Raw genomic sequence first — 22750 nt, forward strand, 5'->3', positions numbered from 1 at the left:
TCTGTAACGGTGTATTCTCACACTACCGCTCATACCTAGAGTTCAGGAAATTATCCTAATTACTAACCTTTTCCCCACATTACATGGACTGTAGGCTTCAGTTTTGTCTTAAAAATCCCCAAACAAGGCCGGGAGAGGTGGTTCACGCCTATAATCCCAGCATTTTGGGAGGCCGAGGCGGGTGGATCACGAGGTCAAGAGATCAAGACCATCCTGGTCAACAAGGTGAAACCCCATCTCTACTAACAATACAAAAATTAGCTGGGCATGGTGGCACGCGCCTGTAGTCCCAGCTACTCGGGAGGCTGAGGCAGGAGAATTGCTTGAAAACCCAAGAGGCGGAGGTTGCGGTGAGCCGAGATCGCACCATTGCACTCCAGTCTGGGTAACAACATCAAAACTCCATCTCAAAAAAAAAAAAAAAAACCCAAACGAGCTTTACTTTAACATACAAACATGGGTTTCTGCTAAGGCAATAAGAAAACACTGAAGCTCTCAGTTTGTTTTTCTTTTCACTGTAGTTCTTATTCTTCCATCTCTCAGGGAACCCTTCAACCTGTCAGACTGGAACTCAGAAACAGGTTTTTCTCTGTCAAGAATAGCCTCAAAATATCCAATTAGATGAAAAAGGTGCAGAAAGCATACAGCATGCTTCCATGAGAATAAAAAAAAAAAGAAAAGATACACAGACACACAGTCATCCCTCAGTTTGCAGGAGGACTTGGTTCCAGAACCACCTCACCCCCACGTATATCCAAATCCATGCACACTCATGTCCTGAAGTTGGCCCTGTGGGACCTGCTTATATAAAAAGTAAGCCCTCCATATACTTGGTTTTTGTGTTCCATGAATTGTGTGTGTCTGTCTGACTGTGTGTGTGTGTGTGTGTGTGTGTGATGGAATCTCACTCTTGTCATCCAGGCTGGAGTGCAGTGGTGCAATCTTGACTCACTGCAACCGCTGCCTCCTGGGTTCAAGCGATTTTCCTGCCTCAGCCTCCCAAGTAGCTGGGATTACCATCACCCGCCATCATGCCCGACTAATTTTTTTATTTTTAGTAGAGACAGGGTTTCACCGTGTTGGCCAGGCTGATCTTGAACTCCCGACCTCAGGTGATCCACCCGCCTCAGCCTCCCACAGTGCTGAGATTACAGGCGTGAGTCACCGTGCCTGGCCAAATACTATATTTTTTATCCATAATTGGTTGAAAAAAAAAATCAATGTAAAAGTGAACCTGCATAGTTTAAACCCATGTTGTTCAAGGGTCAACTGTATATATACATGCTTATTTATTACAGAATGTTCTTTTTTAAAATTATTTTATTACAGAATATTCTTAAAGGAATACTTAAGAAACTTGTAACAGTAATTGTGTTTGAAATTTTTATTATGCACATAACACTTAGTAAGATAAAAAAAGCTGGCTAAAAATGTACAGATTAAATATCTGAAGTGGCCAGGCATGGTAGCTCATGCCTCTAATCCCAGCACTTTGGGTGGCCAAGGCAGATGGATCACTTGAGGTCAGGAGTTTGACACCAGCCTGGCCAACATGGCAAAACCCTATCCCTACTACTAAAACAAAACAAAACAAAACAAAATTAGCCGGGTGTGGCGGTGGGCACCTGTAATCCTAGCTACTCAGGAAGATGAGGCAGAAGAATCGCTTGAACCCAGGAGGGGGAGGTTTCTGTGAGCCAAGACTGTGCTACTACACTCCAGCCTGGGCGACAGGGAGATTCTGTCTGGGGGGAAAAAAAAGGAGGAGGAGGAGAAAGGAGGAGGAGGAGAGTTGGCAGTATCAATATAGATTCCTGGCTTTCAAATCTTTATGCAAATACACAGAGAGAAAGAGAGATGTATTAGCATACATACATACATTTTCTAGCTCTAGTCACTGAGAGGTGAGAAGCAGTGACACTCCTGCAGCAATAAACACACCTAATTCCCAGGCCTTGGTTTCTAAATACTATTCTCCAATAAAAAGAACCAGGGCTTCTTTGAGAACTGGTTAATTCCAAAACTGGGATAGGGAAAATATAAGCTAATCCTGGAGTATTTTATCATGTCAGAAAGTATGAGAGTGCTTAAAAAAAAAAAAAAAAGTTGTTACATATTCAAAGGACACAGGTACCCACCTGAAGGAGCTCCCAATGGCCAAAACTAAAACTCGAGCAACAAAAAAGAAGCAATTGTGTTGAATTATAACCCAAATAGTAAAAAATTCACAAACCCATGATACAAATAAATAAGGGAAAAGCAAGAACTCTTCCTTACACAAAAATTCTAATTAATAAGTATAGAAGAAATGAGGAAAAATAGAAAAATCACTATTAGAACACCAAGGTAATATAACTGCCACTGGCAAGACCAGAAAAGCATACTAAAGTTAGTGGGTGAAAGTTTAATCTGAAACGCTATATATAGTTCCCCAAAGTATCTCTGCCACAATAGATGGTGAGTACAAAGGGAAAAGCAGTAAGTTGGTGGCAGAAAATCCCGCTGACACCTGAACCAAGTGATTCAGATTTACATCATCAATAACATGTATCGAAACCACATAATCTCACATGATTCACTAAGAAGGAAATCACTTCTGTAGTAGCTTTCTCAGGAACACATGGGCTCAGTCAAACCATAACAACATAGCACACAGACCCAAATTAAAGACATTCTACAAAGTAAATGACCAGTACCCTTCAGAAGTGTCAAGGTCATGAAAGATAAAGAAAAACAGAAACTAAGCCTGTAATCCCAGCACTTTGGGAGGCCGAGGGGGGTGGATCACGAGGTCAAGAGATCGAGACCATCCTGGTCAACATGGTGAAACCCCGTCTCTACTAAAAAAATACAAAAAATTAGCTGGGCATGGTGGCGCACGCCTATAATCCCAGCTACTCGGGAGGCTGAGGCAGGAGAATTGCCTGGACCCAGGAGGCAAAGGTTGCGGTGAGCCGAGATCACGCCATTGCACTCCAGCCTGGGTAACAGCAGCAAAACTCCGTCTCAAAAAAAAAAAAAAAAAAGAAAAGAAAAGAAAACTATCCCAGATTGGAGGAGAACTAGGAGCTACAAAAGCTAAAGGCAATGTAGATCCTCACCTGGATCCTGAAGTGGAAAAAAACATCAGTGAAAAACTGGTGAAACCAAATACATCTTGTACCGTAGTTACAGTACTGTATCACAGTTAATTTCTTAGCTGTAAGAAATGGTTCCACTGTTATGTAAGATGTTAACATAAAGAGAAGCTGAATGAATAGTATACCAGAACTCTCTGTACTCTTTTGTAACTCTTTCACAAGTCTAAATTTAAGTTTCAAAAAAGTTTTAAAATTGAAAAAAATGAAACTGGGGAGAAAATAAAGAGAGGTCAGCTTTCTCTTCAGCAAGTCTTCAATATTTTTTACTTACCACTCTTGGCAATCAAATATATCTTAAAAAGAACTCTCCCTTGCCTTCCCCTCCACACAAAATTTTGTTTTCTCCTCTTTCCAGCTAACAGTTTTCCAGCAAATCTGCAAAAGCATTATGCTCTTTTTTCTGGCAAAAAATAACTCTTTTTAGACAGCCTTATTCACCATTTCAATATATCAATCTGTCCCTTTGAAACTATTCTGAAGCTTTATTAAATCTTTGGTTCAAAAATAAAATAGATATTAATAACAGCAGTTGACATCTAAGGACTTAATGTTTCAGGCATCATGTTAAAAGATTTAAATGCATTATTACTTTTAATCCTCATAATAACTCTATGTAGTAGACACTTTCATCACTCGCACTATACATATGAGAAAACTCTTGTTCAGGAGTTTAAAATCTTGCCCAAGGTCATAAGCACAGTAACAAAATAGTTATTAAATAATACAAACGTCTGCTTCTAGAACCTATTCTCTTCATTAATATACTGCTCCACCCTGCTGTTAAACTGAGCAATCAACCACTTCACATTGAAATTTAGTATGAGATTCAAAGAATCATTAAAACTGGATAAGTTATTGTCTTTAACAGATTAAACGATATATTTTTTTAAATAATTATTTTTTTATTTTATTGATTAAACAATATTTAATGGTATTTCAACTATAGTTTGATTTGGAATATAAATCTTTATGGTTGTACTTTCCTGGTCTATGTAGAAAATGTCTAATTCTAGAGAATTCTTTGTTAGAGTTTGCAAGTATACAGAGAGAACAGCAAGATGAGATTCTTTAATCCTCTAGTGTTAAAAATTCTAACAAGAATCTCAGGTTTGTACTTTTAAAATGCAGAACAGCAATGTATTGTAATGTGAAGGAATTTTATTTATTTAATCTAAGTTATTGAATTTATTGGCATGGAGTTGTTCTTTCTTTTTTTTTTTTTTTTTTTGAGACAGAATCTCTCTCTGTTGCCCAGGCTGGAGTACAGTTGTGCGATCTGAGCTCACTGCAAACTCCGCCTCCCAGGTTCAAGCAATTCTCCTGACTCAGCCTCCCAGATAGCTGGGATTACAGGCACGCACCTCCACGTCCGGCTAATTTTTTTGTATTTTTAGTAGAGACAGGGTTTTACCATGTCGGTCAGGCTGATCTCGAACTCCTGATCTCATGATCCACCTGCCTCGGCTTCCCAAAGTACTGGGATTACAGGTGTGAGCCACCCCACCTGGCCTGAAGTTGTTCTTAATATTCCCTTATTATCCTTTAATGCCCATAGGATTTGTAGTGATGTCCCCCTCTCTCATTCCTGTTACTGGTAATATGCATCTTCTCTCTTATCCTAAACGTTCTGGCTGGAGATTTATCAATTGTATTCATTTTCTCAAAGAATCAGCTTTGGTTTCACTGATTTCCCTATTGTCTATTTTCTAATTAATTGATTTTTGCATTTATCATCGTTATATTCTTCCTTCTGCTTAGTTTGGGTTTAATTTTTCTCTTTTTCTAATTTTTTAAGCTACAAGCTTTACATTTTTTATAATGCAGGTTGAATATCCCTTATTCAAAATGCTTGGGACCAGACGTGTTTCGGAGTTCAGATTTTTGTGGATTTTGGATTATTTGCATTATATTTACTGGTTTAGCACCCCTAAGCATTTTCTTTGTGCTGTCATGATGACACTCCAAAAACTTACCAGTTTGAAACATTTTAGATTTTGCATTTTAGGATTAGGGATGCTCAACCTGCATAAACATTTAATGCTATACATTTCCATCTGAGCATTACTTTAGCTTCATCCTACAAATTGTAATAGGTTAAATTTCCATTTAGTTAAAAATATTTTTATTTTCCCTTGTTTTTTCGTTGTTGGCCCATGAGTTATTTTGAAGGATATTGTTTAATTTTCAAATATTCAAAGATTTTCCAGAACTCTCTATTATTAATTTCTACTCTAAATTCCACTGTGATCAGAGAACATACTTTGAATAATTTTAATAATTTTAAATTGACTAAAACTTGCTTAATGGCCTAGACTACATTATTGTCTTTCGTAGTAAATGCTTTGCTGTTGTTGAGTGAAGTGTTTCATAACTCTCAATTACATCAAGTGGTTGACAGTGTCTTCCAAATATGTTCTATATCATTACTGATTTTCTGTTTCATTCTGTCAATTAAGAGAGAGGTGTTAATGTCTCTAATTACAATTTTTTTATTTGTCTACTTTTAATTTCATCAATTTCTGCTTCATGTACTTTGAAGCTCTGTTATTAACCCATTTATACCAGAAGTTGCAATTTTTTGAATTGCAACATCAGACCTTGGCAATGAATGACCTTGAGCAGTAAGATACAAATAACTCCCACATGCTTAGCATTCCAATAATGGAACACTAGGCATAAATGGGCTAAGCATCTATACATTTAAAATTATATCCTCTTGATGAATTAATTCCTTAATTATTACACAACGTTTCTCTTTATCACCAGAAATATTTCTTGCTCTGAATCTTTGTTTATATTAATACAGGTACTTCAAATTTCTTCTGATTATTATTTGCATACTATATTTTTTCTATCCTTTTCCTTTTAACCTGTGTCTTCACATTTAAAATAGGTTGCTATTTTATATTAGGAAACCTACTTAATTTTATCTGACAATCTTTGTCTTCTCATTGAAATGTATAAACCATTTATATTTAATGTTTATCAATACAGGTGTGTTTAAATCTATCTTGCTGCTTGTTTTCTATTTGTCCCATCTGTACCTTAGGGACACTGCTTAGTTTGGGTTTAATTTGTTCTTTTTCTTCTAATTTTTTAAGCTACAAGCTTTACATTTTTTCTAATACAGGTTGAATATCCCTTATTCAAAATGCTTGGGACCAGATGTGCATAAATAAAAAGGACTTTAGAGTTCATCTAACTCAACCACCTCATTTTACAAAAGAAACTCTGAGGATCAGAAAGAATATCTGACATACTCACAGTCGCAGAGCTAAATAACAAAAACTCAATTCTCCTGCTTGAGTTAACCTACCATGTTTTCAATATACCATTCCTAGATGTTATGTTATACATGAGAATAAATAACCTCAAAGGACCTTTCAGGATGAGAGTACCAATCGGCTGAAATGTAATTTATATTTACATACAGATTGTGCCCGCTCACATGTGTTACCCACTGTGGGTATGTATATATCATATTATATATACATATATAATAAAGTTATTATAGTGTTTATATATTATATATAACATGTTTACATATAAATATTTTTATATATTATACATAAATATATACAATTAAATATGTAAATACACACACACATATACATATATAGAAAAATTTCTAAATATATTGGCTGGGCACGGTTGTTCACACCCGTAATTCCAGCACTTTGGGAGGCCAGGGCAGGTGGATCCCCTGAGGTCAGGAGTTCGAGACCAGCCTGGCCAACATGGTGAAACCCCAACTCTACTAAAAATACAAAAATTAGCCGGACGTGGAGGTGGGTGCCTGTAATACCAGCTACTTGGGAGGCTGACACAAGAGAATTGCTTGAACCTGGGAGGTGGAGGTTGCAGTGAGCCAAGATTGCACTGCAATAGCACTCCCACCTGGACAACAGTGAAACTCCATCTCAAAATAAATAAATAAATAAATAAACAAACCTAAGCAACATGTATTGCAGTAAATCAACTATTAGGGTAACTACATATTTTCATATTTTTCTACTTAGAAAAAACTATCTGTTAAAAAAATTTTCCAAATTAAACCTTCTTTCTTTAATAAGCTTAGTCTTTTCCAAGTTTTTATTTATCCAACTTCCTTCAGATATAAAGAATCAGCTCATGGAAGACATAAGGGTCACAGGTTCTAGTAAGAAAACTCCAACTGATGAATATCCATGGGATATACCTGTCTAAAAATTTGTGATATGGCTGGGCATGATGGCTTATGTCCATAATCCCAGCACTTTGGGAGGCCAAGGCAAGGAGGATCCCCTGAGCCCAGGAGTTCGAGACCAGCCCAGGCAACACAGTGAGGCCTCATCTCAATTTTACTATTTTTTTTTTTCATGAAAAACAATTTGTGTCTAGGTGTGGTGGCTCACATATGTAATCATAGCACTCTGGGAGGCCAAGGTGGGGTGATCACCTGAATTCAGGAATTCGAGACCAGCCTGGCCAATATGGTGAAACCCCACCTCTACTAAAAATGCAAAAAATTAGCCGGGCATGGTGGTGCATACCCGTGGTCCCAGCTACTCGGGAGACTGAGGCAGGAGAATCATCTGAACATGGGGGACAGAAGTTGCAGTGAGCTGAGACAGCACCACTGCACTCCAGCCTGGGCAACAGAGCAAGACCCCGACTCAAAAAAAAAAAAAAAAAAAAAGGAAAAAAACCAATTTATGATAGAAATATCATCTTTGGCTAAATTATGTTTAGTCTAAAGTTTACAACAGCTTTCAGCTCACTCTGAATGCTTTTCAAAACAAAAGAAGATATATATGAGGGAGTTTTCAAAAATGACAGTGTCTTACTTTGCCAACAAGAGCAGGAATGTTCATTGAATTCGTTGCAAATCCCATGCCATACGCCATAGCAGCTTCTACTCCTAAGAACCTTGCTACAAGCTCCTCCAGTTCTTCATGTTTGTCCAGGTTTCCTGTGTGAAGAAGTCAATAAAGGCAACATCACAACATCCTGAATTTAAGAATTACTTAGCACTTTATTAATAAAGAAATCATAGTGTATGTGTTGTGTCCTTTTCAGACTAAGATCTATGAAGGAGTCAATTGTATGAAGAGTGACGGCTCATAAAGAACAAAATAATTGAATAAAATCTGATTTAGCACCTGCAGTGGAATTTCTCCAAAGGGGGTTGCCAATTATTTCTCCCATTCCTGTTTATGCATACCAGTTCCAGCTCTAGGCCTTAGAAGGGCCTAGCAAAATCTGCGTTTACACTTTTGAAGTCAGCTGCCACGTCAAACAGTCTAACTGGCCTATTGTAAAGATAGAACATGGGCGGAGGGAAGGGGAGACTGGAGGATAACAGACTATGGAAGGAGGAGAGAAAGACGTAAGGAGTTGGGGAGACAGAGAAAGAGAGATAGAAACAGGGAGATGCCCAGTCAGGCCTTGCCCTTCCTGACACCCAGCTGAGGTGTCAAACATGTGAGTTGAGACATCTTGGATGCTCTATACACAGTCATAATTGCCTACCCAATACCACATGAAGCTGAGAAAACATCAAGCCCTCCCCAAATCGCAGAACCATGAGCAAACAATTATCTGTTGCTGTTTTAAACCACTAAGTTTTGAGATGGTTTGTTATGCAGCAAGAGATAGGTAAAAACACTTCTTCCCACCAGGCAGGATGGCTGACGCCTGTAATTCCAGCACTTTTGGAGGCTGAGGAGGGCAGATCACCTAGGGTCAGAAGTTCAAGACCAGCCTGACCAACATGGCAAAACCCTTTCTCTACTCAAAATACAAAAATTAGCTGGGCGTGGTGGCACACACCTGTAATCCCAGCTACTTGGAGGCTGATGCAGGAGAATCGCTTGAAGCTGGGAGGCAGAGGTTGCAGTGAGCTGAGATCACGCCACTGCACTCTAGCCTAGGATACAGAGTGAGACTCCGTCTCAAAAAAAAAAAAAAAGTTTCTTCCCACACTGTGAATTGACTGGTAAATTTGTACTACAATTTTATATTGGTACGCAAATCTTTAAGGACTAAATGACATTACAGAAAGACAAGATGCTAGGAAAGATTCTAAGTGCTTTGATTAAGCACGCCTTAAGAACATGTCATCCAAGCTACATGTCCTTAAGGATTGCTTAATCAAAGCACTTAGAATCTCCCTGAGCTAAATATTGCTAAATAGCAATAATAATTTGCCCTTTCTACCGCATGACATTGTTGTGAGGATCAAGAGAGATAATGTTTGAGCACTTTATAAAACATAAAATGCCATAAAAGTATAAGGTATCCTTATTATGTCATCACTGCACAATGCTCCTTTAACCAGAGGATTAAATCAAAAGGGCTGTTATTTCTGGAGTGTCAGCTAGAAATTCTGCTTTAAGATAGGGGAATAAAAATGTTCTACTTCCATTTTCCTTTTGAAAATCATCACAAAACAACTGAATAAACAAGAAATAAAAGCAAAAGGCTCAACTTTTTATTAATTAGTGGACATCTGTAATTCTAAACACAATGAATGAAAATGGGAAAATATCTAGAAGGATGATGTTATGGGTTCAATTGTGTCCCACCAAAAAGATATTTTGAAGTCCTCACTCCCAGAAGAATGTGACCTTCTTTGGAAACTGGGACTTTCCAGAGGTGATCAAACTAAAATGAGGCAATTAGGGGGATGCTAATAGAAAAGTGAAATTTGGACACAGAGATAGACATGCACAGAGGGAACACAGAAGAAGACAATGCTGTTTGTTTTTCTTGAGACAGAGTCTCACTCTGTTGCTCAGGTGAAGTATAGTGGTGCAATCTTGGCTCACTGCAACCTCTGCCTCCCAGGTTCAAGTGATTCTCCTGCTTCAGCCTCCTGAGTAGGTGGGATTACAGGTGTGCACATTCCATCACGCCCGGCTAATTCTTGTATTTTTAGTAAAGACAGGGTTTCACCATGTTGGCTGGATGGTCTCCAACTCTTCACCTCAAGTGATCTACCTACCTTGGCCTCCTAAAGTGTTGAGATTACAGGCATGAGCCACTGTGCCTGGCCAGAAGGCGATAATGTTTGACACACAGGAAGATGGCCATGTGATGGAGTGATGTATTATAAGCCAGGGAACGTCATGAATTGCTGGTAACACCAGAACCTAGGAAGGATTCTCCAGAGCATCAGAGAGCATGGCCCTGCTGAAACTTAGACCTCAAACTTATAACCCACAGAATTATGAGACTAGAAATTTTTGTTGTTTTGAATCACTCTGTTTCTGAAATTTTGTTACAACAGCACAGGAAGCCAATACAATTGGAAAATGACAGAGTTAGAAGAAGGTCATATCTACGACCTTACAGAGTGGAATTCTTTGAAAATCAAGTAAATTCACCGTATGGAACCCCCAGAGAAGCTTAAAAACCAGAGACAACAGGCAACAAAGTAAGCAAGGGTTAAAGCTGGGCTACAAACAAGATGACTGGAAGATGATATAAAAATGAATAGGAACCCTCATACATTGATGGAGAGATTGTAAAACAGTACAATCTCTTTGCAAAACAGTTTAGCAATTCCTCAAAAAGTCAAACACAGAGGTACCACATGATCTAGCAATTTCACTTGTAAATATAAACCCAAGAGAAACAAAAATATACCATACAAAAACTTGTACACCCACATTCACAGCAGCACTGTTCACAGTAGCCAAAAAGCAGAAACAACCCAAATGACTATCAAGTGTTAAATGGATAATAAACAAGATGTGGCACCCCCAACACAAAGGATTATTACTCAGTCATATAAAAGAATGGAATGCTATTACATGCTACAACACGGATGAATCTTGAAAATATTGTGCTATTGAGGGAAGCCAATATTATAGCTGTATAACGTAGACCAAATGTTATACAATTCCTTTTATATGAAATGTCCAAAATAGGCAAATCTAGAAAGACAAAAAGTAGACTACTAGTTGCCAAGGACTTGTAGGGGGAAGGGAAACAGTATCCAATGAATGCTAGTAAGTACATGGTTTCTTTTAGGAGGAATGAAAATATTTAAAATTAGATTGTGGGCCAGGCATGGTGACTCACACCTATAATCCCAGGGCTTTGGGAGGCTGAGAAGAGCAGATCACCTGAGGTCAGGAGTTCAACACCAGCCTGACCAATGTGGTGAAACCCCATCTCCACTAAAAATACAAAAATTAGCCGGGCATAGTGGCAGGCACCTGTAATCCCAGCTACTCGGGAGGCTGAGGCAGAAGAATTGCTTGAACCCAGGAGGCGGAGGTTGCAGTGAACCAAGATGGCGCCAACGTACTCCAGCCTGGGTGACAACAGCGAAACTCCATCTCAAATAAATAAATAAATAAATATTAGCTGAGCATGGTGGTGTTTACCTACAGTACTAGCTACTTAGGAGGCTGAGGTGGGAGGATGGCTGAAGTACAGAAGTTTGAGGCTGAAGTGAGAACTATGATTGCACCACTGCCCTCCAGCCTGGGCAACAGAGACCCTGTATCTATCTATGCATCAATCTATCTATATGTCTATGTATCTATCTATCTAAATAAATAGATATTAAATCTGCACAATTTTCTTTTTCCTTTTTCTTTTATTCATTTTGTTTTAAATTGAGTGAGTTGACAGAGTTGCTGGGGAAGATTAAATATGGATGCAAATTCCTTCTTACTCTTCCCATTTGGAGGTAGAGGTGGGCAATCTCCACAACCCTTGAATCTGGGGTGACCAGTAGGAAGAGGCATAAGTGATATTCTGGACCTGTACAGCTAGGGCATAATAAGCCTTCCAGCTTTCAACTGAGTATCCTTGTTTTTGTTTTTTGACACAGGGTTTCACTCTGTCACAGGCTAGGGTGCAGTGGCACGATCATAGCTCACTGCAGCCTCAAACTCCTTGGCTCAAGTGATGCTCTTGCCTCAGCCTTCTGAGTGGCTAGGATCACAGGTGTGTGCTACCACATTTGGCTACTTTATTTTTTGTATAGACAGGGTCTCAGTATGTTGCTCAGGCTGCTCTCGAACTCTTAGGCTCAGCTGCTCTTCCTATCTTGGCCTCACAAAGTGCTGGGATTATAGGCATGAGCCACTGTTCCTGGTATCAGTCACAGGTTATCTTTGCATGCTTGCTCTAGAGGCCTGCTGCCATGCATGATAAACAGCTCTCCCAAGACCACCACAGTATGAAGAAGCCCAAGCTAGAAACATGGAGAGGCCACACAAAGCTCCAGCCACCCTAGCCTAGGTGAAACATGTGAATGAAGAAGGCTTTACAGGTCTCCAGCCATGTAGCCACCACTGAGTGCAACCGTGAGAGGAACCTTGGGTAAGAACCACCAAACTGTGCTTGCCAATCCCTAGAACCCTGAGAAATAGCTAATAATGAAGTTCTTTGAATCTGTGTTTAGGGGTAATTCACAGTAATAAGTATTTGGAAAGTTTTCGTAACTTCTAGGGTTATCAGTTCTCGGAAACAAATTGGAGAAGTCTGAAATCTTCCTCTGAACTAAAATAAATCGAATCTCCTTATATAAAGCTATTACTTTTATATTTCATAAACTTATAACGATAATAAAAAGTTTCTATTTATTGTGTACTATGTTCCAAGTGCTCTACATGGATTAGCTTACTTAAGTCTAAAAAGAGCTCTATAAGGCAGGAATTATTATTAGCCCTAATTAATCAGTATGAAAGCAGATTAACTCTCATGGCCAGTGTCCTAATAAGTGGCACTCTAAACCACTAACATTTGCAAAAGCCAATGAAATCAACATGGAAGTTATAAATGAAACAAATACTGGCAGGACTTTTCGAGAGACATTCTATATGTACAACACATTGGGAAAGATAAATACATCTCAGAATGTGTTGAAAGCATTAAAATCATGCATCACACTTCAGAAAAACAAAGGATTCTTCACCTCATCTAAATGACATGACAAAGTGTGGATATTTAGTACTCTAGGTCTATATCACTATTATTTGCCCCTGACTAAAACAGTGTCAAAACAGCAGCTGGCCAAATATAGCTTTCACTTACCAATTTCCTGCCGAGTGCTGCACACTCCAACTCCATACTCCTCTAGGACTTTGGCGGCTGCTTCTTGACATGATCCAGTATTCCGTGCAAATCCAAGATAGTTGTAGGAACCCATGTTTATAACACCTTTTATTATATTCCCTGTATACCTGTGTATCAATATCATAAAACAATGAAATTCATGGGCAAAAAATACTTAAATGTAATAGTAAATGCACTGGTAACACAAAAGGAAGCAGAGAGAACAAAGTCTATATAAAAAAATCTCAACACACTACCAGTTATGGAAATGGAAGTTAAAATAATTAATTTTCATTTATTAATAGTGATAAATAGATTTTAAAACTAATGATATCCAGTGTTGTCCAGGACCGTCACTTATCTTACAGGACGCTTTTTGTTTGTGTTTTGGAGGGTAGTTTGGCAGTACTTATCCATAAAAAAGATATATATACTCTTCAGTGATTCCCACACATGAGCATAAATACACATGAAGATCCTTTAAGAGCCACTGCACAATTTGCCACACCTGTTCCTCAGGACAGGGACCAGTGACATTCCATATGGTGGAAGCTGAGGCAGCCTCGGCCCCTAACTAAGGACAACATGGTTCAGGGGCCCCACCAACCTAGGACGAACATGAAGTATGGACAAAGATAAACTGCTACTGTTTTAATTCTCTGAAATTTTGAGAGTATTAACACAGTCCAACCTGTCACACCACGGCACATCTATACTGTAAAATACGATATAGCCACTACAAATAATAAACTTGCTGAGAATATGCACAAGAAGAGTGACACCAATATGTGAGCAAGCTAAAAAAGCAAGCTGTAAAATAATATTTTTTTTTTGAGACAGAGTTTTGCTCTTGTCACCCAGGCTGGAGTGCAGTGGTATGATCTTGGCTCACTGCAACCTCCGCCTCCCAGGTTCAAGCCATTCTCCTGCTTCAGTCTCCCGAGAAGCTGGGACTACAGACACATGCCACTATGCCCTGCTAACTTTTTGTATTTTTAGTAGAGATGGGGTTTCACCATGTTAGCCAGGATGGTCTTGACCTCCTGACCTCATAATCCACCCGCCTCAGCCTCCCAAAGTGCTGGGATTAGAGGCGTGAGCCACTGTGCCAGGCCAATTCCATAATGGGAAAATAACTACCTGCGTGTAACCCCAGTAGATACACTGTAAACATATCCCCACAGAAAGGATCTTGAGAAATAATACAAAATAAAGTGGTAACAGTCACCTCCAAGGAGTGAAGCAGGATTTGCAATAGTGTGGATGTGCAGAGGAACACATCATGGGAACTAACAGCTTATCTGCATTATTTATTTTTTATAATGGCAATTTAATCATGTAATACTTGTCCAATCGAAACAATACAATGTTAAGGCCAGGCACAATGGCTCACATCTGTAATCCCAGAACTTTGGGAAGCCAAAGTGGGCATATATCACTTGAGGCCAGGAGTTCGAGACCAGCCTGGCCAACATGGTGAAACCTCATCTCTACTAAAAATACAAAAGGCAGCTGGGTGTGGTGGTGCATCCTTGTAGTCCCAGCTACTAGGGAGGCTGAGGTGGGAGAATCACTTGAACTTGGGAGGTGGAGGTTGCAGTGAGCCAAGATCGTGATATGGCACTCCAGCCTGGGCAATAAATTAAGACTCTATCTCAAAAATATAAATAAATATATAATATAATGTTAAAAACAAAAAGTTTTCCAAACGACTCAGTTCATTTAAATAGAAACAATCCACATATCATCCTTAAATCATTTGAGAAATCAAAATAGCCAGAAATAAATTCCGATACTTGATTCTGTTAAGTGACATAATGGAAAGGACAGCTTTTCTTTTTTCTTTTTTTAAAAAGTAAGACCAAAAATAAAATGGACTAGACTTTTGTATACTGTTTCTTATCAATAGGAGTTATTTTAAAAAAATAAATAAGCCAGGCCTGGCACAGTGGCTCACACCTGTAATCCCAGCACTTTGGGAGGCTGAGGGGGGCAGATCACTTGAGGTCAGGTGTTCAAGACAGCCTGACCAACATGGTGAAACCCCATCTCTCCTAAAAATACAAAAGTAGTCAGGCATGATGGTGCATTTGTGTAGTCCTAGCTATTCAGGAGGCTGAGGCAGGAGAATTGCTTGAACCTGGGAGGCGGAGGTTGCAGTGAGCCAAGATCACACCACTGTACTCCAGCCTGGGCAACAGAGCGAAACTCTGTCTCAATAAATAAATAAATAAGCCAAATTTTGTTCTGAACTATAATCTAACACAATATCAAACACAATAGGAAACCAATCATATTGTATAGTATCCTCAGCTGCTACTCCTATTTTGAGATTTTCTCAAATGAAGAAATGCTTTTGTTGTTGTTGTCAAGAAATAATTTCCCAACCAAGACTCACTTGAAGGACCAATTATAATCATGAGATTGTCTCTCCATGATGTCCACCCTGGCTCCAGGCACACTACAGATTGGCCGATTCCAGTTGTCTCTTATCCTCATGTAGAGGTTCCTTGTATAAAAGTTTTCAAAATCTTGATACAATGACACAAAGTCCTGCCAAGAAATGGTGACATACAATAAATTTAGTTACTTTATTATAATTTTTTTAACAGATGACATGACTTTTTTATTGACATAAATTTATGGGGTACAAGTGCAATGTCATTACATGCAAGATTGTGTAATGGACAAGTCAGGGCTTTTAGGTTATCAATCATTCAAATAACACACTGTACCTATTAAGTAATTTCTCATCATCCACCCTCACTCCTTCACCCTTCCTAGTCTCCACTGAGTTACTTTAAAAACTAACTTTACAACTTCCATTTTCATACTGTTAAAAGCACCTGAGAATGAGAGGCCACTTATATTTAATTAACTGCTAAATCAGGACAGGCTTGGTGGCTCACGCCTATAATCCCAGAACTTTAGAAAGCCAGTGCAGGAGTTGCTTGAGCCTAGGAGTTAGAGACAGCCTAGGCAACATAGCAAGACTGTGTCTCAACAAAAACATTAAAAAAATTAGTCAGGTGCAGTGTAGCTGTAGTCCCAGATACTCTGGAAGCGAGGCAGGAGGATCCTGTGAGCTCAGGAGATTTGGGCTGCAGCAAGCTATGACGGCACCACTGTACTCCGGGTTGGATAACAGACACCCTATCTCAAAACAAAATCAAAAACCCTGAGGTATCGGGGAAACATCTGGAAAGACATCAATTCTCTACGTTCATTTTAATACAACTCATATCAGATAAAAGTCACTTAACTTTGATAGCTGACATATATTACATGGTTTCCAATAACTGATTTCATGAATGTAGAGCAAACAAATTTAAATTAATAAAGTAGGCCTCATAAAAATAATATGTAGTTGTACAATTCTGCCATTAAATAGTTTCCCTTCCTAATAATCTCAAAAAGACAGCTCTTCCTGCCCCACAAACCTCCCCACTTTAATAGATTAGGGGAAATGCCATAAAAACCACTATAATTCTAATTTCAACTAGGAAAAATAATTACAAAATTAAGATTCCATCCATTGCATATTTTCAATGATCAAAATGAAACAAATCCAAAGAGAAAATGATAAACAAGAAATACTACAAAATAGGCTATAGGCGCCAGGTGTGGGGGCTCATGACTGTATCTCAGCACTTGTGGAGGCCGAGGCTGGTGGGTGGGCAGATCACTTGAAGTCTCAGGAGTTCAAGACCAGCCTGGCCAATATGGCAAAACCCTGACTCCACTAAAAATATAAAAATTAGCTGGGCATGGTGCCATGTCCCTGTAATTTCAGCTACTCAGTGGGGGCTGAGGAAGGAAAATTGCTTCAACCTGGGAGGTGGAGGTTGCAGTGGGCGGTGGTCACTGCACTCTAGCCTGGGCAATAGAATGAGACTCTGTCTCAAAAACAAAAAGAGGCAACAGAGGTTTATAGGAAACTACCCACCTTAGGTTATTTTCCCTTTAGAAAGGAATTTTTTTAAAAAAGAGTCCAAGTACAATGGTTCATGCCTGTAATCCCAGTACTTTGCAAAGCTAAGGTGGAAGGACTGCTTGTGGCCAGGAATCTGAATAACAGTGAGCTATGACTGCACTACTGCACTCCAGTCTGTGCAACAGAGTAAGAACCTGTCTCCGGCCGGGCGCAGTGGCTCACGCCTATAATCCCAGCACTTTGGGAGGCCGAGGCAGGTGGATCACAAGGTCAAGAGATCGAGACCATCCTGGTCAACAAGGTGAAACCCTGTCTCTACTAAAAAATACAAAAATTTGCTGGGCACGGTGGTGCGTGCCTGTAGTCCCAGCTACTCAGGAGGCTGAGGCAGGAGAATTGCTTGAACCCAAGAGGCGGAGGTTGCGGTGAGCCGAGATCATGCCATTGCACTTCAGTCTGGGTAACGACAGCGAAACTCCGTCTCAAAAAAAAAAAAAAAAAGAACCTGTCTCAAAAACGAAAGAAGGCAGGACACAGTGGCTCATACCTGTAATCCCAACACCTGGGAGGCTAAGGTGGGAGGATCACTTGGGCCCAAGAGGTCAAGAGCAGCCTGGGCAACATAGTGGGACTCTAAAAATTTTCAAGAGGGGAGGGGAGGGGAGGAAAGAGAAGAGAAATTCCCAAAGTGAATTCCCATGCTCAGGAACTTAAAGGCTCCCTTCCTCTGAGAGCTTAAGTTGTACTAAAACTTAATTCTGTAAAAAAAATCAAGTCACAGTGGAGTGGAAATGCTATGTCTGGTGTGGTATGACCACTACTCAGAACACATGTGAGCAGACCACATGAGATCTACTTAAACTTTTGAATGCAAAGGTTAAACCAAACCACAAGAAAACGAAACTACAGTTTTACTGCATCAGCCAACCACTGAGTTTATCGCCATCAGATCTGGGCTTGATGCCAATATAAATTAATCTGTTAACTAAATTAGTCAAAAACATTAAAAAAGCGTAAGTCTTATTCTGTAAAAGATTTTCATTGCTAAAGAAGACTACCATGTAACTCTAAAATTAACAACTTTCTATGACACTGGACTCTCAAGTGCCTTCTAAATGAGCCTCACAGTAGATAAATCTCCTTATAAATAAGGCTGAGGAAAATCAGAAGCTACTCTAAGAATCTGTAGTACCTGATACTATCTCTCTCTCTCTTTTTTTTTTTGAGGCCGAGTTTTGCTCTTGTTGCCCAGGATGCAGTGCAATGGCGTGATCTCAGCTTACTCCACCTCCCAGGTTCAAGCAATTCTCTTGCCTCAACCTCCCAAGTAGCTGGGATTACAGGTGCCCGCCAACACTCCCAGCCACTTTTTGTATTTTTAGTAGAGACGGGGTTTCACTATGTTGGCCAGGTTGGTCTCGAACTCCTGACCTCAGGTAATCCACCTTTCTTGGCTGGTATTACAGGCATGAGCCATTACACCTGGCCCCCATCCCTCTTACAATTGGTGCTAATACCACTCCTCGGGACAGAAAATATCCATAAATAACATGTCTATCACAATCGCAAATTTCCCATTTAAATGGTATGTCCATTTTGATAGTCTCCTCTTCCAACAAGTATACTGGTTGAATGAAAATAGGAATAGAGACATCCAATTCTAATTAAAACTTTTAATTTGGCTGTTATTACCCATGCATTTATTTCCCAAAGGAAAAAACAAAAAGTAGTCTTAAATCCTTTTAATTCACATCAAAAAGAATAACAGTACTAACTCTTCTAATGAAGGAAACGACAGTATTGATGATCTCATTTCTTTTTTTTTTCTGGACTGCTCAGCAGGACTTTTTTTTTTTGAGGCAGAGTCTCACTCTGTCACCCAGGCTGGAGTGCAATGGTACGATCTCAGCTCACTGCAACCTCTGCTTCCTGTGTTCAAGAAATTCTCCTGACTCTGACTCCCAAGTAGCTGAGATTACAGGTGCCCGCCACCACGCCCGGCTAATCTCTGCATTTTTTAGTGGAGACAGGGTTTCACCATGTCAGTCAGGCTGGTCTCGAACTCCTGACCTCAAATGATCCTCCTGCCTCAGCCTCTCAAAGTACTGGGATTACAGGCATGAGCCACTGCTCCCAGCCAATCTCATTTCTTTATAACCTTTCTAAACACTTCACATTAATGTTCAAAGTATTAACTCCAATATTAAGAGAAATATTTCCTTACAGATTCTTATTTGCTCTTGTTGCCCAGGATGCAGTACAATGGCGTGATCTCAGCTTACTACAACCTCCTGCCTCAACCTCCCAAGTAGCTGAAATTACATTTTTCTGTTTTGATTATATGAAACAGAAAAACCTCAGAGTCTGCTCCAGATACCAGAGATAGAAAAGGCTGCAGGCCAGAATGAGGTAGAGCTTCACCCCTCAGCCTTGCTAAAAACAAAGAAAGCCAGAGGCACAGCTGTCTAGGGTTAGGGTTAAGAAGGAAAGAATGAGTTCCAATTTCCTGAACAATGAATTGTGCCTGCCATGGTCAGACATCTCCACCTCCCCATAACAAATGATTAAGTCCCTGAGACAGGAACACACTAGCACAGGGTAAAGGAGGAGAAGCTGTCACAATGAGGAACGTTAGAGACCAAAAGCATGTGGGATAGAATGGTAGGAGAGAGGGACTCTTGGCAGAAGTCTCAGTTCCCCTTTACTCCTTAGCTAATCTCCAGAGTAGCAGCTCTGATTTCAGTTAGTAGGTTCAGCAGAAAGATTTGATGGGTATGGCTGGGAGCAGTGGCTCACGCTGTAATCCTAGCACTTTGGGAGGCCAAGGTTGGTGGATTGCTTGAGCCCAAGAGTTTGAGACCAGCTGGGCAATTTAGTGAAACTCTGTCACTACAAAAAATACAAAAATTAGCCAGGTGTGGTGGCACCTGCCTGTAGTCCCAGCTACTCAGGAGGTGGGAGGATCACTTGAGCTCAGGAGGTTGAGGATGTGTAGGTGAGCCAAGATCATACCACTGTACTTCAACCTGGGCAACAGAGTGAGACAGTGTCTCAAAATAATAATAATTTTTAAAAAAGATGTGAAGGGCAGCAAACCAAACTCCCTGCAACCTAGCCAAGAAAAAAATGAGGGGAGGGGTCACAACTGGTAGTTCCAGTTCTAGGCAATGAGAGCGTGTTTCCAAAAATACCAGGCTAACTTTAGACAGTCTAAGACCACAGTTAAACTAGGGAGTAATCTTTTCATTTATTCATTCAAATATATTTTAGTGAATATTCAATACATATCGGATTATAAACTAAACTTCCAGGATACACGTCTCAGCTCACTGCAACCTCCGGCTCCCGGGTTCAAGAGATTCTCCTGCCTCAGCCTCCCAAGTAGCGGGGATTACAGGCATGCACCACCATGCCTGGATAATTTTGTATTTTTCAGTAGAGACAGGGTTTCTCTATGTTGATCAGATTGGTCTTGAACTCCCAACCTCAGGTGATCTGGCCACTTCAGCCTCCTAAAGTGCTGGGATTATAGGCATGAGCCACTGTGCCTGGCCCAATTGGAAATACTTTGACAGCATTCAAAGCACTTCAAGACCACTGTGCTATTGGCCTTCCCATTCTTTTCCTAAGTTCTGTACATGACCAACACACAAATTACAAACCCTGTATAAGACACACAGACAGGCCAGGCGCGGTGGCTCACGCCTGTAATCCCAGCACTTTGGGAGGCTGAGGCGGGTGGATCACGAGGTCGAGAGATCGAGACCATCCTGGTCAATTTGGTGAAACCCCGTCTCTACTAAAAATACAAAAAATTAGCTGGGCATGGTGGCGTGTGCCTGTCATCCCAGCTACTCAGGAGGCTGAGGCAGGAGAATTGCCTGAACCCAGGAGGTGGAGGTTGCGGTGAGCCGAGATCGCGCCATTGCACTCCAGCCTGGGTAACAAGAGCAAAACTCCGTCTCAAAAAAAAAAAAAAAAAGACACACAGACACACACACACACGGGGTTAGGAGCCGGAAGGCTAAAAACCATATTTCCTGGATACTTTTGTGATCAGGGTGTGGATGTGATATAGGGTCTACCAGCGAGAAGCACATACAAGGCAGGGGCCACACTTTGCATCAGTGTAGGAAGTAAGCCCCAGGAGACCTCAGTGCTGGATTGGCACCATCCTCAAGGTCAGGATGATTTAAAGTTCCACCCTTGACCTATGCACCCAGGGCATGGAAAATAAACTGAGACAAGTAATTTTATGTGCCACTGACTATTCAGCAGCCTCTGCTGGTGTGGCAGTTGTGATGGCAGGAGCAGTTTCCTAGTTTAAGACAGTTGCCTCGTTAGAGGAGGGAGGCCCTAAACCTCACTGCTCTCGCCCCTCCACAAAGCCATAAACGTCTAATGCCCTGTTTATTTGAATGGTTTATGTTTGGTTTTGGTAACTCCACCAAAAATTTCATGATTTCAACAATATGGTCATTGTAATTATTGTTGAGAAACAGATGTTTCATAACTTATTAGTTGTATTTTATAAGTTCAATGAGAAAATTTTAAATTCTTTGTCCAAGTCACATAACAATGCTGTGACAAAGCCAAAACTGAGACTCTAGTATTATTCCAAATTAATACTATTAGTGGTAGTGTTACTACTAATTCCATTAAGAATTCTCAATGTCAGTTCTAATTTAATACTTTTTATTTATTTTAGAGTCTAGGCCTCAAATCTCAATATATCAAAAGACAAAATTTCTCTCAAACATGAGCATTTGAGGCAAAAACTCACTGATTTGATGTTAGGATAAAAAGCTTGGCAAATGTGCTTAGAACTGTCTCAGCATCTTCTCAAGGTCAGGATGATTTAAAGTTCCACCCTTGACCTATGCACCCAGGGCATGGAAAATAAACTGGGACAAGTAAACCAACTCTAGCAGTCTTTAAGGAACAAATTTATATCAGAATCATGAAACAGCTTTACTTCTATTCAAAACTTGCTAAGTAAAGGAAAAGGTGGGAGAAAGATTAAAATCTACAAAATTATAAAGTATTTAGACCTTCACAGATTACTTTTTTTTTATTGAGACAGAGTCTCGCTCTGTTGCCAGGTGCCAGGCTGGAGTGCAGTGGCACAATCTCGGCTCACTGCAACCTCCACCTCCCAGGTTCAATCAATTCTCCTGCCTCAGCCTCCCGAGTAGCTGGGACTACAGGTGCACGCCACCACACCCAGCTAGTTTTTGTATTTTTAGTCGAGACGGGGTTTCACCATGTTGGCCAGGATGGTCTCGATCTCTTGACTTGGTGATCCGCCCCCCTCGGCCTCCCAAAGTGCTGGGATTACAGGCTTGAGCCCCTGCGCCCGGCTCACAGATTACTTTTAAATGTCATACTGATTTTAAAAACTTTCTCACTAAGGTGGCCAAACATCCACTGGCCAAAAAAATGACCCTTGCTCAAAATCTCACACTATACAGTTAACTCAAAAAGAGCATAGACCTAAATATAAAACTATATGACTCTTAGAAAAATCTTTAATACATTTGCTGGTGGAAATGTAAAATGGCACAGCCAAGGTAGAAAAGTGTTGGTTTCTCAAAGGTACACGTAGACTTTGACTATGACA

The 22750-nt window shown here is 40.1% G+C and overlaps 1 protein-coding gene across 1 annotated transcript in view; it reads right to left on the bottom strand.

The window, feature by feature from the left end:
- SPTLC2 (serine palmitoyltransferase long chain base subunit 2) overlaps positions 1-22750 on the bottom strand; it is a 113062-nt gene that overhangs the window by 60439 nt on the left and 29873 nt on the right. The window contains exons 3-5 of the mRNA XM_002754227.7: positions 15595-15749; positions 13176-13324; positions 7967-8091 (exon numbers count right to left, since the gene is read on the bottom strand). Of these exons, the coding sequence (XP_002754273.2) occupies positions 7967-8091; positions 13176-13324; positions 15595-15749 (429 nt within the window). The remainder of the gene's footprint in view (positions 1-7966; positions 8092-13175; positions 13325-15594; positions 15750-22750) is intronic.

This window comes from Callithrix jacchus, chromosome 8 (genome assembly GCF_049354715.1).
Source record: "Callithrix jacchus isolate 240 chromosome 8, calJac240_pri, whole genome shotgun sequence".
Taxonomy (NCBI): Eukaryota; Metazoa; Chordata; class Mammalia; order Primates; family Cebidae; genus Callithrix; species Callithrix jacchus.